Source organism: Calonectris borealis, chromosome Z, assembly GCF_964195595.1.
Source record: "Calonectris borealis chromosome Z, bCalBor7.hap1.2, whole genome shotgun sequence".
NCBI classification, from domain to species: Eukaryota; Metazoa; Chordata; class Aves; order Procellariiformes; family Procellariidae; genus Calonectris; species Calonectris borealis.
The window spans coordinates 77,313,297-77,327,750 of record NC_134352.1 but is presented as its reverse complement, the minus strand read 5'-3'; the positions used below and the strand labels follow the sequence as shown (position 1 = coordinate 77,327,750).

At 40.7% G+C, this 14,454-nt stretch overlaps 1 protein-coding gene across 3 annotated transcripts in view; it reads left to right on the top strand.

Moving 5' to 3' along the window:
- The window catches only part of UBAP1 (ubiquitin associated protein 1), a 42,885-nt gene that overhangs the window by 9,454 nt on the left and 18,977 nt on the right, over positions 1-14,454 (top strand). For 2 of the 3 annotated variants that reach the window (XM_075137499.1, XM_075137498.1), the window contains exons 2-3: positions 9,584-9,624; positions 14,232-14,356. In XM_075137499.1, the coding sequence (XP_074993600.1) occupies positions 9,591-9,624; positions 14,232-14,356 (159 nt within the window). In that variant the 5' untranslated portion in view covers positions 9,584-9,590. Of the gene's footprint in view, positions 1-9,583; positions 9,625-13,122; positions 13,280-14,231; positions 14,357-14,454 lie in introns of all 3 variants that reach the window. The other variant, XM_075137500.1, reaches the window with a different exon arrangement.

The window sequence follows — 14,454 nt, the reverse complement described above, 5'->3', positions numbered from 1 at the left end:
AGTGTTCACCTCCAAGAGTGATGAGGTTTTTCTTCCTTCTCTGTTAGTTTTATCCTTCAGTGCAGCAAAACCTGGGATCTTTTCAGAGGTGTGTTTCTGTATATGCTTATTTTCTTGTCTCAGCCTTGATAAGAAGGGTTGCATGAAGACAGATACCTGTTGGCTTAGTAGGAGCGACACATGAATTAAGGACAAAATGAGCTAGCATTGAAAGCTGAAACTGTACCAGTGACACATTGATGGGCGGAAGAAGATGCATAAAACCCAAAAAAAAGTCAAGTAAGTGTGTGAAGAATGTCACATCTGTAGCACCTAAGATGGAATTTGCATTTCCCACTGTCGAGACAAAGGCAAACCAAGCTTCTGAGGAAGGTTTGAGATGGTGTGAGTTTTATGTTGTCACTTTGCAGAAAAGCCTTTTGGTGAGCATGCTTTTCCAGGTATGCTGTGATCAGCTCTTAGGTGCTTCAGTAGTAGGAAGTTTTTAACTTCTGCTTTCATGTATCTCAAAGTGTGTATTTGGTGAAAGAGTAACTTACGGTGAATAGGGGTGTTTCCTGGAAAACAGGCAACACTGAGAGATGAAAGTGCAAGAGGGTAGATTTAGATTGGATATAAGGAAGAAATTTTTTTACAGTGAGGGTGATGAGACACTGGGGTTGCCCAGAGAAGTTGTAGATGCCCCATCATTGGAAGTGTTCAAAGCCAGGTTGGATGGGACTTTGAGCAACCTCATCTAGTGAAAGATGTCCCTGCCTGTGGCAGGGGAGGTGGACTCGATGATCTTTGAAGGTTCCTTCTAACCCAAACCATTCCATGAGTGGTGGCTTCTAAATTAAGTGAATTTGCAGGGAACTTGCATTTTCAGAATGTGGCTCTTTTAGTTGAGAGAAATGAGGTGTGTCAGTGGGAAACAGGGACATCAGATGGCTGGAAAAGTGCAGCAGTTTTAACCACATTATGGGAGAGATCCTGTAGGGAGTGGGAGAAGGCTGTTCGTGGCCTTATGTGTATTTAAACTGCTTGGGCTGAGGGTGTAATCAGGATTTGAAGCAGTGGCTCCCATGCCAAGTTCAAGGTTTTAGCTTGCTTGCTGCAGGACAGGCAGAGTTGTTTGTAGGTGGAATAGTTAATTTAACGGGCTGTATTTTCTGTCAGTACCATACTGAGTTTTGCTGGGAAAATATTAAATGTGTGGTGAGAGTGGGTAGTGCATGTGACCCTAGTATAAGAGGAAGAATTGATGAATCTATAGTAGTCTAACACTGGTCCCATTATTCTTCTACAGTGCAGTAGACACGTCTTTTGGCTGAGTTCGAATATATGAAATGGCAAGTGATGTTTGACCTGCTGGCAGATTTTATTTTTCCATTTTAAAAATTTTGTCCAACTTGATTTCTTGCTAGATGTTTTTTGTCTGCTTTGTTAAAGTAATTCCATAAGCATTCGTATTGCATCGAATTTCTAACCAAAAACATAGCTATCAATAAATAGTACCATTTATCTTCTGAGCTTTAACAGGGAAAAGGTGACAGTTGTATAGCTTTCTTTGGAATGGATTTTTTAAGTAGAGTCATTTAATTGCTGTAGTGTGTTTAAATGCATTAAATTCTGGTTAATTAATATTTATCAAAAGAATACAAATTGCTTTCTGCAATAAAATAATGGGAGTGCTTGTGTCAATATTGGGAGTAGGTCCTGATATTGCCACCAGAGTTGAACTTGTTTCTGTGTAATGGAAGATCAGCTACCTGTACACCTTTCTTGGTCAAAGAGCATAAGAAAAAGCTCGAACCTGCACAGATTCTGTTATTTTTGGATTAAAAAGGGGATGTTCTGATTAGTGGCAAAAGCTGTTTTACTCTATTATGTTGGCAGCATTTTGGGAATGTTTGTCTAGCTCTCCTCATTCATAACTGGGACAAGTCTGAAGTATTAAATATTCAAGTACTTCAGAGTCAGCTTGTTACATATTGAAGTATCACTGCAAAAAATAGGGCAGCATTTTAATTAGCTTATGCTGCTCTGGGTTCCAGACATGCATTTTAAATGTGCAGGATATTCCACTGTTTTTTCATACATCTTTACCAAAAGATCAGAGTAAGTTCTTCTATTTATAGTAGATATTTTACAGTAGATATCTTATAGTAGATATATATCATACACTGCTAGCTATTTCTCTGCTAGCAGTCTCTCTCATTTGAGAAGGGTTGTGTTGAAATATTAGCTTTCTTCTGAAGTGCTAGGATTAACTAGAAAAGTTAATGCACATACCTGGCTCTGCCTAGTGCTAAGATTACTGTTAAAGATTTGACTCTTTCGTAGTAGAATGAAATCTTGTGCTAATTAAGCTGGAGTAGCTAAATTTGTTAAAAATTACTAGATACTTTCCATCTGGCTATTTTAAGCTCTCATAAGTGGTAAGTATTTGCTATCCAAACTTTAGATATAGGAAAATGGTAGTTAAAAGCAGTTGCTCTGCTTGTCAAATTTGGGACTTGTTTCATTACTGCATTGTGAGATTATTGTAGCCTTTATTGGTGGTACGCGTGCTGGATCATCTTTTCTCGCTTTTTTCCTAGAACGTAGGAGTTGCACAGCATGTTTATATTTTCTGCTGTGGTTTATCATGCAAATGTCAGTCTTGCTTCTGTTGTATCTCAAGAGGGGAAGATGGTCCTTCTATTTCTAGTCTACCACCCTTTTCTTGGTGATGTTGTAGCATCTAGATTAGTGAAGCTGATCTCGAGAAGCAAAAAAAAGATGTAAACCCATATTTTTTTTTCCTCCTCTTCTCTGTTTAGCTGATCTTTAAATAACTTAGGTAACAATCACTAGTAGGATTACACTCCAAAACCCACATCTGCTCTCGGAGTGGACAGAACCTGGGCTATCCCCTTGTTTGTTGAGTTTGGAAGTCAGGCCAGCTTTAGATGTCAGTTGCAGTTGGTTTTCTCTTGTGACAGGACTCTCTTTTTTTGGAGAGAGTCCATTTTAAAAAGGTCACCCATTTGCTGCAACAGTTAAATGTGAATTTAGAATAGGTGCATCTTCTATACTCGTTTGGCATGTCAGTCTCTGGCCAAAGGAAAAGCTTGCAGTGATCTGCCTTGACCACAGGGCTGTCTATAAGTAATTTTCAGTTTTCTTATGCTCTTGCCTGTGAAGCTTGTAGTTCTGGAGGCTTGTGTGGTGTATAAGCTTCAACTTCATTGGAAACTTGTATGGCTGGTAAGTGATTCAGTGATTGAAAAACTGGTGCATTAGTGTGCTGCATTGCCTCAGCAATTGTGGAGTTTTCCCTTATTTCTGAGTAAAATGTATGGCAAATTATCTTATGTCCCAAATACACAGTCAGGATCTTAAAGGAGGAATAGAGCTATCAGTTACCAGTTAAGAGCCTTAAATCCTTAACCAGCCCAAATAGTATGTGCTTTTAACAAGGGCAGTGTCTTTAATGAACATGGGACATGACATGAGGATAGTGTATAATTACAGGTGTCTAATATTAATGCAGTGAATCGATACAGAACAACAGAGCGAGAGATGCCGTGCTTCTCTGAGAGCGTGTGGAAGAGCTCTTCTGCTCTGTCTTCTGCTTTAACTTCCCGTTGATTGATGTGTACTGAAGCAGAAGGTCTAATTGCCCACTATGTCACATTAAGCAATGGCACAATTTAAAGAATCAATGTCTCCTGATGTTTGTTGCTGCTAGGAAGATGCTATCCACCATCTGCATGTAAAGGCCTGTAATGGATGTTATTGCCATCACTAAAGAGTGTTGTCTCGTAATCCAATAATGGGATCTGCACACAGACCTACTCTTCAGCGGCTCTTTTCTCCCTGTCCTTCCTACTCACGTATTCTGGAAATGTTTTTAAAAGTGCCATTTTATTGGTTCCTGTCCCTCTGCCCCTCAATCATTTCACTGGCAATAACAAACTAAATTAGTTTGATGTTATAGGCTGTCCTTCAAAATTTAGATCTCTCGTCACCGTTGCTTGGATTGTTGTTCCATGGGGTGTGTATGCAGCAGAGATATCTCATCCCTTCCTCCCTCCACCCCCTGTTGTCAGTGTAATCCCTACTTTGCATTTGATTAAATGTAGGGTGACCATTTGTACTTATATCCCATGAGATGAAGACATGTCACTAGATTTGTTTTAACCAGTGGCTATTGAAAATTGAATGGAAACTCCATACCAGTATTTGCTTCAAGGAGGGTCTGATTTGTTCATGTTGATCTTAAAATAGACCAAGAACCCTAATGTACCTTATCTCCTGGATTGCAGTAGCACTTAAAAGGAATTATTGTAGATATACTTGCATTTTTTTTTTCTGTTAAGACTAGTGAAAGTGTTGCTTTTTCTTTTTTTCTCTCCCCCCCTCCCCCCCTCGCAGGGCATGTAGTTGCAACATGTCAAATCTAGTTTTACAACAACTTTATCCAAAGAGCTGGTATCAGTGACTCAACATGATCGTGCTTAATGAAAGGGGAGTACCTCCATGCAGCTGACTGTGCTCATTGTTGGCCGAACTGTTAGAGTACAAAGCAGAAGCATTTGCTGCAGATTTTGGGGTGATGTCATCTATTTGGAGACTGCAGTAAATGAAAACGGAATCTGTTTTGTACTGTAGTAAACTTCTGTGATCAGCTTTTTACTGTCAGTCTACAAAAGATCTCGATTGTGTAGCAATGACTGAACACTTACATAGGTGGGAAGCTTTAATATGAGAATCTTAACTTTGGTTTTATCTTAGCAACAGGCACTATCTACTTCTATTTTTGTTGTATGAGGCTATATACATAATCCTGATGTTGGTTATAGCCTTTCTCTTGCACTGAAGCAAGTAGTTATAGTGAAAACTTAAATCACTGTCTAAATCTGGAGTACCTGTGACACATTAGAAATAAATCACTTGAATCAAACTGCTTTCCACTGTTTCTCAGTGTAAATCGTAGTAGTTCATGAGTGTAATATAGGGAGAAAAAAATGATCTTTTCTTTTTGAAGTTTTTTGTCTTTTTGTAGTTTTCAGAGTGAATGGATGCATCCTCACTTCCGTGTACTTAGGCTACACAATGTGTATTAGCAGGCAAAATGGAAGTTGCAAGATCAGGTCCCTCTTCTCTGAAAACCATAGACCTGCTGATTTGATTATGGTTGATAACTCAAGGCATTTTAGTTTCCTCTGACCCACAATAAGTATATTTCTCATTTATCTGAATCTTAGGTGGGAGTTACTTCAGGGAATTCATGTGGTCCGGATTCTAGACATACTTGCACCCCAAACTGGGGGATATAGCAACAAGAGACCAGTTCTTCTTGACAAATAGTTAAATTGGCTTGAGTTGTCACTGAGAAAGCTGTTCCAGGTATCGTTAGTGGTAGCATGCTTCCAACTTGACAGTCAGAGCTCTTTCAGAAGAAAAGGAATGTAGATATAAACTTCAGGGAAAACACCAATAGAAAAAACATGGAAATAATAATTAAAAAACACCCCAACTTCCCAGCAGCTCGCCATGAATTGCTCTTCGTAGTAATTTTTTTTCTCATCTCTTGATGAAACTGTCCCTTTGGTATTGCTTCGCTGCACCAAGTCACGCTTCTTTGTGTTCTCCAAGCAAAGTAGTCATTGAGGCTTAAGTGGTGACGTGCCAGGTGGACTGTCTTGGTCATCTCTATGCTGTCCCTTCAGGCTTTTCCAGCTTGTCATCTATCTCTTCGTGCCAGTTGTTTGTCATCAGTTTTGTCTTGTCACTTCTCTGTCTCTGCATGTTCGTGTTGTTTTTTTTTGTTGTTGTGGTTGTTTCCCTGTTCCCCTATCCCCTTCTTTCATCACTCTGAGGTCCTCTGCCCTCCTCCTGGGCTCTGCTATACTGTGTTCCTCTGGCTGGTTTTAAGAGTGTTGCCCTATTGACTCAGTGTTACTAAGTGAAAAATGAACATTCAGAGAGGAAGGGAAGAGCTCGCATCAGGTTGCTTCAATGGCTGCTGACATTAAAGTTGCTTATAGCTTTTAGGCACTTGTAGTCCTGATCTTCTCTTCAGAGGGTTAGCCAGAACCAAGAATGAGGGAATGGGACTAAGGAGGTCGACATCTACAGAAGAGAGCTTGTAGGTGGCTGTAATAAAACCTTGTAGTAGTCTGCAACTAAGTTGTTTCTCTAGCCCAGGAAAGGTGTTGAAAAAGTTTACATGCAGTGTAGAGTATGTTCTTTGTCAATTCAAAATGTACAGGAAAAGCATCAGATCAAAATTTGTGCCCCCATGCGCCGTTCCCACAGATGCCCTTCAGCATCCTGTTCTGCAGTCTGAAGGTCAAAGGCAACAGTGATAGGGCTGCAGTCTTCCATTAGCTGGTTTGATGTAAGGCTTTGGGAGCAAGTCCTTTAAATTTCTAAAAAAGTGGTAACAAAGGTAACCAAACCTTTACTGCACAGTGTAACGACTTTGACTAAGCAAATACAGTTCAGATAATGCCCAGAAGCATAGTGGCAACATCACTAACCTTCTAACTGGCTGCAAATATTTTTTTTTTTTCCAGCCAGCAGGACAGAGCAACAGAAGATGCTTGTAACAATGGTCCCTGAATAGCCTCTCAAATCTGATTAGTCACAAGACACTATTTTAATTAATCTTTGGAAAGGAGGTGATGAAATGTGGCTGGCAGCCTGTTTTAGTGTTACTGTGTGCAGTGCTTAACAATTCTATTTGCTGACAGTGCCTTCTGCAGTAATGGTATCTTAACAAGTGCACGCTCACAGTGCATCAGGAAGAGCTAGTATGATATAAACTCAAATGCCTCCCGAATCTAAAGTGTTACAGTCTCTCTGGAAATAGTCCATTTCATGATTAGCTTGCTATTGATGTGCCTTAGCTAGTTCTGTGGTTAAAATAAGGTGTTGCATAAGGTAGAGGAATCATTCTTCCCACTGCACCTTGAAGTTAATGGAGGTGCCTGGTCTGCACTAGGATTTTACTACAGGACTGCTAACAAAAGCAAGATACTTATTGCTTACTTGGGGTATTTTGACACTGAGGACACATCCAAGGCTCTATGCAGCTCCGGATTGATATACTACTGCAAAACTCTCTGGATACTAGATGTGCACATCTTTGGTTCTGCGGGATTTGTGCGCATTGCTACTAATGTCCCTGGAGCAAATTGATAGTGTCATGGTAACTTAGTGTTCAGTTACCTAAGATCAGTGTGTGAGATGGTAAACTTAGTATGTCCTTGCAATGGCCTGCTGGAGAGGGGATGTAAATTATCATTTTAAAAAAGATCTCTTTGAATTTTCTTTTCAATATCCTTTATGTTGGTACTGTCTGGAGTAAGCTGTTTCTGGTGAATGAGATAGACAGCATAAACTGTATTTTCTGTAGATAACTGGTGCTGCACTGAAAAAACTTCCCTGTCAGATGAGTTGCCAAAGTGAGGAGATTACTTCCTCTCATCAGGAGTTTTAAAATCCTATAGAAAAGGAGCACTTGCTTTTCAGTCTGAGATAGTAACTCGAAGAAAGAAGAACTTTGAGAAATTGAAGTGTGTAGAGGCCTTATCCCTAGTTCAGCTCTACTGTAATAGTGGTGGATGATGGGCAGCCATAGCACATGCTTGCAGACAGTGCGTCACGGTCTCCGGTGACGTACAGAGGACTGGTGAGGTATGTGAAGGCTGTATGATTTCACATGTGGCCTGGCTTTTTCAGTAATAACAAATTAAGTTGATGTTTTAATTGCTACTCTGATACAGAGGAACTAGCAACGTAGCAGCTTGTCTGACAGTGTGATCCGGGTCTGAAAGGTGCAGCCTATTTCATGTGCTGTAGTCTGCAGTCTGGTCTCCTCCTCTGCAGCACTGGCACCGGTAAAGCCCATTCAGCTCTAGTAGTTGACGTGCAACTATACTGGGTGGTCTTGTGGCTTTGCCCTTGACAGCCTTCCTGAGATGGCAGGCTCAGCACTGTTTCACCTCCTTTTTCTTACGTCTTTGAAGCCTCAGTGTTTTGTTTGCTTCTGACAAGCAGTTGTCAGCTAGTGCCAAAACCAGTTCTTTGGCTTAGTGGAATAGTTTTGGATGTAATACCAATGTTGAGAGAACAGGTGAGATGTGCTGAGAAGAACCTGACAAACATCGAGCAGGTTGACACACAGCTTTTATGTACAAGGTACGCCTGGAGTTGCCCAGCATGACTCACTTCCCCATAGCCTAGTGTCTGCTTGCTGTGTTTCATGAAGTCTGGTTGCACCCAGGTGATCTTCATGCAGCTTTGGCTTTAGCTGTGTGTTGAATTCCCACTGGCCAGTAGGGTTGGTTCACCTATTGATTTCAACATAATGTTGAAAGGGACCTTTGCAAAGGTACTTTCCTAAAGTACTTAAAACTGACTCTTCCTGACTCCAGTCATGTCGGCAGCTGCCAGGAGGAATAGCTAAGCTGCCTGTAATCCTCACCTTATGACACCTTTCCTTTAAGTTAACATTTAAGTTAACATAAAGGAATCTGCAATGGAAACAGGCTAAGAGTTAGACCTCGATTGAGGAATGATGGGTGTGAATGTTGGTCCTGCTCCAATTTGTGCTTTCAGCTGCTGGTGGGGGTGTGCCAGATAACTTCATGTTTTTGAAGAATGGCTGTTGGGCATTTCAGTCTATGAGCTGGAGGACTTCAGAAACAAAGGGCATGTCATGCATAATGTCAAAGGAGGACTTACAAATTCAGTTATTTGAAGAATTGTGCTGTGGTGTCTTGAGATAGATCTTGTGATGTACTTGTAATCTAGCAAAAGAACCCGTTATGTTATTGAACACACCACAGGCATCCTGGAGCAGGGTTTTAGCTGACAACTAATTAGACAGCTAATTTTATCTAAAACAACTCTTTTCTCAGGACAGACCCGCTCTGGGTTAAAAGCTGACTAGGTATTTCTGTGTTTAACATGTTGGCCATGTAGGATTTGCATCCAAATTTTAAAAGTTGTTAGTAAAATTCTGTGGGCAATGGATGAGGACTCGTTAGCATTGTTTTCTTGTGTGTATCCGAAAAATCTTCCTAATGGTACCATTTATTGTATACCTGTATTGTTATCCGTGCATTACCTAGTGCGTCTAGACAAGTGCCACGCTGGCTAACTGACTGCGTACCCAATATGATAGTATCCCTTTTTAGAGCAGCAGGGATTAAACTGAAGAGGATCAGCGTGGTATTTCCAGTAGGAAGGGCTATTCTTAATGCCGCGGGAGGCAGGGTGTGCTCCATGGGACTGGGACAGCGACCTCTGAGTGCTGTGATCTGGAACTCTCTGCCTTCCTGATCAACCTGGCTGCTTCTTGGCTGTCTTTTTTGTTTTTCTTCTTCATTTTGCCATTTAGATTATCAGACCCTGGGCTAAATTATTTGTCTGCTCAGTCAATTCTCAAGGCTATAAAATAAGTTTGCTTATCTATCTTGGGAACAGTATAAAACAGCAAGTGTCTACAACGTGTCCCATGATCTAGAGATAAGACTCTGTAGAACTGCATGTCACTGTCACTACATGTACAAAGTTGTTAAAGCTGTTTTAAAATGTTTTTCAGGTTCTAAATGGCTTCTAAGAAGTTGGGATCCGACTCTCATGGTAAGTGAAATTTGGCATCCTTGTCTTTTCAACAGGATGAATCCTACTGTTGCTGCTGACTAATGTCCCAGCGTAGACAGTCCATAGAGACTAATCTGTTTAGCCTCTGAGTAGTTTTTTGTTAGGAATGAAGTGCCTTGGCTTCCTTCTTGCATAGTTGCTTGCTGATGCTGTGCCTGTTCTCTGGTTAAACGGAAATTCAGCCTGTGACTGTTCTCTACCCCTTCATGGCAGAATACCTTCCGCTTCTTCCACTTCCCCCTTCAAAATCAAAGCTGAACTGCAGTTGTGATGCTGATCTGATGTTTGCTGAAGTGGACACTAGGTCCGTAGCTCCTTTCTATGGAAGTCACATGAGAAGTTGGATTGAAAGTGAAGCTTTTAATATATCATTGAGCTATGCTTGCTTTTTGCTCAGCAGTGAATTTTTTTCCTAAATTGGACTAATCTGGTTCAGCAGGCAAGTGAAGAAGAGAGTATCTTCTACATTTGAGATGCGTAGTGTCATGCAGATACTGGTATAATAAAAATTATTGCCCTGTATATGTGCTTATCTTTTAGAAAATGGGGTATAATTTGAGAGGATTAATATTTCTGTGGAACATGGAAGTTCAGTTTGTTGTATGTAGGTTCTTCAAATCACTAATCATTCAAGGCAGTACTAGGAGGTTCATGTGAAATTTCTAACATGACTTTTCATGCTATAGGAACTTCTGCTTTTAGAAACTCAGCCTTGATCTTCTGGGATAATCTTTCAGATAAGAGGGTCCTGGGGAATTCCATTCTTCCTTGTGCTTTTTATTCAGTCTTGCCAGTGTAAAGTTGAAGTACAGAATAAGAAATGCCTCACTTACATACATGGTTAAGGATTAATAAAAATGGCCTATCAAAACTTAATTTTTAGATGGTCTCCTTTTGCTGTGGCCCAGTGATCCTGCTGCAAGTCGATTAATTTCTTTATTAGATAGCTGCCATCTCTTCAGGAGTTGCTCTTGTATCTGTGAATGGTCTCTGTGAACACTCGGAACTGCTTGTCTTTTGAGTCTGTTTTTATTTCTCTCTTCTGCTTCCTAGACCAGACTAGCAAAGACACTATTTGAAGCTAGAATTCAACCTGTCTTAAATATTTCTCAAAACAGTACTGTGTGGTGGAACGTGCTCCTGGCTTCAAAATAACAAAATCAAAACAAATGGTGCTGTAAGCTGGCTGGTTAACTTGTCTACTCTTTTGTGTACCCTCTGTTCCTGATGACACCAGTGACACTGTCACTGTACTGTTTCTGAGGAGTAGTGGAGCAACTTCCTTGGCTTATTATGTCTTAAGAAATCAGCAGGGCAATTGTTTCAGTCTTCTCCAGGGTTGTTAAGAATTAATCCCACTAAGTGAATTTTGGGTTATTTTAAAGTATCTAGCCCAACAGCTACCTTCAGCTCAGTGTCTCTGGCAGGCTGATGAAATTGGTCAACATAGTTGATGCATCTCTTGTACTTACTGTTGAGCTGCTTATTGGAGGTTAGAGGATTGCTGTTGAATCACAGAATGGTTGAGGTTGGAAGGGACCTCTGGAGATCATCATGTCCAAACCTGCTCAAGCAGAGCCACCTCGAGCAGATTGCTCAGGACCGTGTTCAGATGGAGACGAAGATGAGAATATAAGGTATGGGTGGAGAGGAAGGAACCCTTTTCCTGTCTTGAAGGGTATTCTTAGCATACAACTGTAACTATGCCTAAGTGTGTAACTTCAAATGTTCTCCTGTCACTTGAATAATTGGAAGTTCAAGCTTAAGTTCTAATAATTAGTGACATCTGGAAATGCAGCTCTCATCCGTTGCACAACAAACGTGGGTTATACCAAGTGCAGTACATTAATATTGTTGTATTGTCACTGTCACTACACAACTTGAAAGCTTTTAACTCCAGTTTCTGAAAATTATGTATGTGTGGTTTGTGTGACCACAAAAACTAAGTTCCACTTGGTTTCAAAACTCTTCCCCATTGATAACTGGTAACTGGTCTTATCTGAAATGTTTCCATTTTGCTACCAAACTGGAGGACACTTCTGTGAGTTGGCCAGTGATTTCCACATTACACTAAAGCAGAGAGAAATCTTACCCTTGTAGTAGTTCCTTGGGCCAGGAATATCATATAGTGCGCAGGGTCAGAGATCAGACTGACAGGTACAGTTTTGCCAGGGCTATTCTCAGAACTTCCTCAGTATGCTTTTCACTGCTAAAAAGATGAAGTGGCTAACAGCCATATTGAATAACAGTTCAAAAAAAACCTTTGCTTCACTTGAACATGTGACTATTGAAACAGTGGCTTGCATAATATTTTCTATATGTAGGTTTTGCTTATTGCTTTAGAATTTACCATTTAAAACAATTTGCACCCTTACCCATTAGTGTGTTGAGGCAGAAGGTTCATCCGTTTACAAAAAGAAAAGGGTTCTTGGCTTTCTGGATCAGATTTTAACTTTGTTAGACTAGTACTGTTCTGACTGGGGTGGAACAAAGTGAATGCTATGTGCATCGGCGTTTTGCCTCAGAAAGACTTTTTACTTTTTTACTGGTGTGTTTCTTAACGTGTGCTTCCAGGTTTTGTAGCAGAGTTGTATTCAAGATGATGTGATAGCATGGTCATTATTAAAAAAAAAAAAATCAATATACTGGGAAGAAACTAGAAGGTTTTTATTCCTTAGTCTAGCTTCTGAGGTTAAACTGGCAGCTATCAATGCAGCTCATCCAGTCTAGGTGTGTTTAGGGTTTTTTTTTTACTGCACCAAAACAAAGAGTGTTGCTATGTAAATACTACAATGTGTGCTTGTACCCTCTGTGGCTAGTATCTATTTCAGGCAAAGGCGGCCGCTGTGCGAGGGGAGGTGTCTACCACTTACTGTGTCAATAGGTCTAATAAGACAAGTATTTGCATACTGAGCAATTCGGGCTGTGAGATCAGTGCAGAGAGGTAATCCTGCTTCGCTGGGATCATCCTGCTTAGAGCAGGGCTCGTGCCAGTGGGACTAAGCAGGGAATAGTAGCAGCAGTCACACCGGCCTCTGAGCAGTCGGGAGAGCTGGTTGTCTCTGACCTGGCCATGATTTACAACTCTCGATGCAAAGGCTGCCACAGTTGCTATTTCTGCATAAGCAAACACTTGGGCATATCCAGGTTCCCAAATTGCCAGCTCAAATACAATTTGGATGCTGTGTTGCAAATAGTGGTGTTGGTGGCCAGTGAGGTGCCATCTGGATGCTGTGCTCTGCAATGCTTGAATGTGTGTTTCTCAGTAAGGATCAGTGAAAAGACTATTATATTCTGCCTGGAGCTTTTTTTTTGTCCTGGTGGTGCAGGTGGGATGTATGTTACTCAGCCTGATGGTTTCAAAGCTGGAGGAAGTACTGCCTGTGTCCTAGCAGGACTCTGGGACCAGCCAGTGTGGTGCATAGTATGAGAGCTCAAGTGATGACAGCACATAAACATTTAACTCCAAATTAACAGGATGTTCCTGTTTTTGAAAGCTGCTTGTCCTTTTGGAGCCTGTGGCTGCCTTGTTGTAGATGAGTCAACAGTGAAGGAACACAAACTACTTAAACTATCATCTGAGTATGAAAATGGGTCGGATAAAAATGGCAAGTCACAGCTCACTGAGCAAGAGGTTAGTCACTGAACACCATCTTAGATATTGCCACTGATACCTTTTTGGATCTGCAACACTCAAAGCGAAGTTAAAAATGAGTGCTAGAGGAACACTTCAGATTGATATATGCAGCCAGAAACCTTGCCTGTAATTCTGAAAGCTTAGACCAGTGATCCAAGAGACCCCTTTCAGTTAATTGAGAAACTGAGTGCAATTTATTTTGTGGGTTTTCTAATACTTCTTCACAGCAGCTCAAGGAAAGCAAACCTATAGCCTGGCTTCTTGGAGGTGGTTGAGCTCTGAGTGATTCTGCCTCATGAGTTTGCAGGGTGCCTGAAGAGTTTCATCCTAAAACACTTTTTAAATACCATGTATAAGTGATAGATTCAAAGGACAGATGGAGCACCATGAAATAAGTCTGAGGCCTCTCACTGGAGTGATCACAAATCAGACAGCTGATCAAGTTAGATTGCCTTGTTTCAAAAATGAGAATTGCTATGCTAAATAGTCTTGAGCTATTTCACTGTGTTTTGGTTAAAGTGGAGCATCTAGACTCTGGGCCACTTTGCCCTTGTGACCACTTCTGTCCAAGTGTTACTTCCTACTTGTATGCCAAAACCTGGATTTTAGTTTGTCTTAGCTGCTCTAAAGCTGGGTCATTTTAAAGCCTGTTTTGAATATGACAAAAAAAAATGATGGATTGTTATGTTGTGTTTGGGGTTTTTTTAATAGTTATGGGCTAGAACTTTAAAAACAAAAAAACAAACTAAAACAAAAAAACCCCCAAAACCAAGGCAATGAAGTCCAAACAGATTCAATGTGTTTCTGATCAAGCAACTTCCTTTGTATTGAGTCACCTGATGTAGTTAGGGCAGCAGAGAGAAAATAGTTCCCAAATACAGAAATGTGTCTTCAGTGAATGCATTAGACTTGTAAGTTTTTTTGATACAATTTCTGCTTTTGATCTTAGGGCCTTTCAGTTATCTTGATGATGTCCCATTTAAGATAGGAGACAAATTCAGAACCCCAGCGAAGGTTGGATTACCTATTGGTTTCTGCTTGCCTGATTCTTCTCAGCTTGTCAGAGAAGCCCAGGTAAGTGATGTGTTTTGCCTTTCTGCTCTCTTCCCCCCCACACTCCTGGCCCCCAACATGTGGTGCTGTAAATTGCAAGTAGTGACAGTTTGCACATG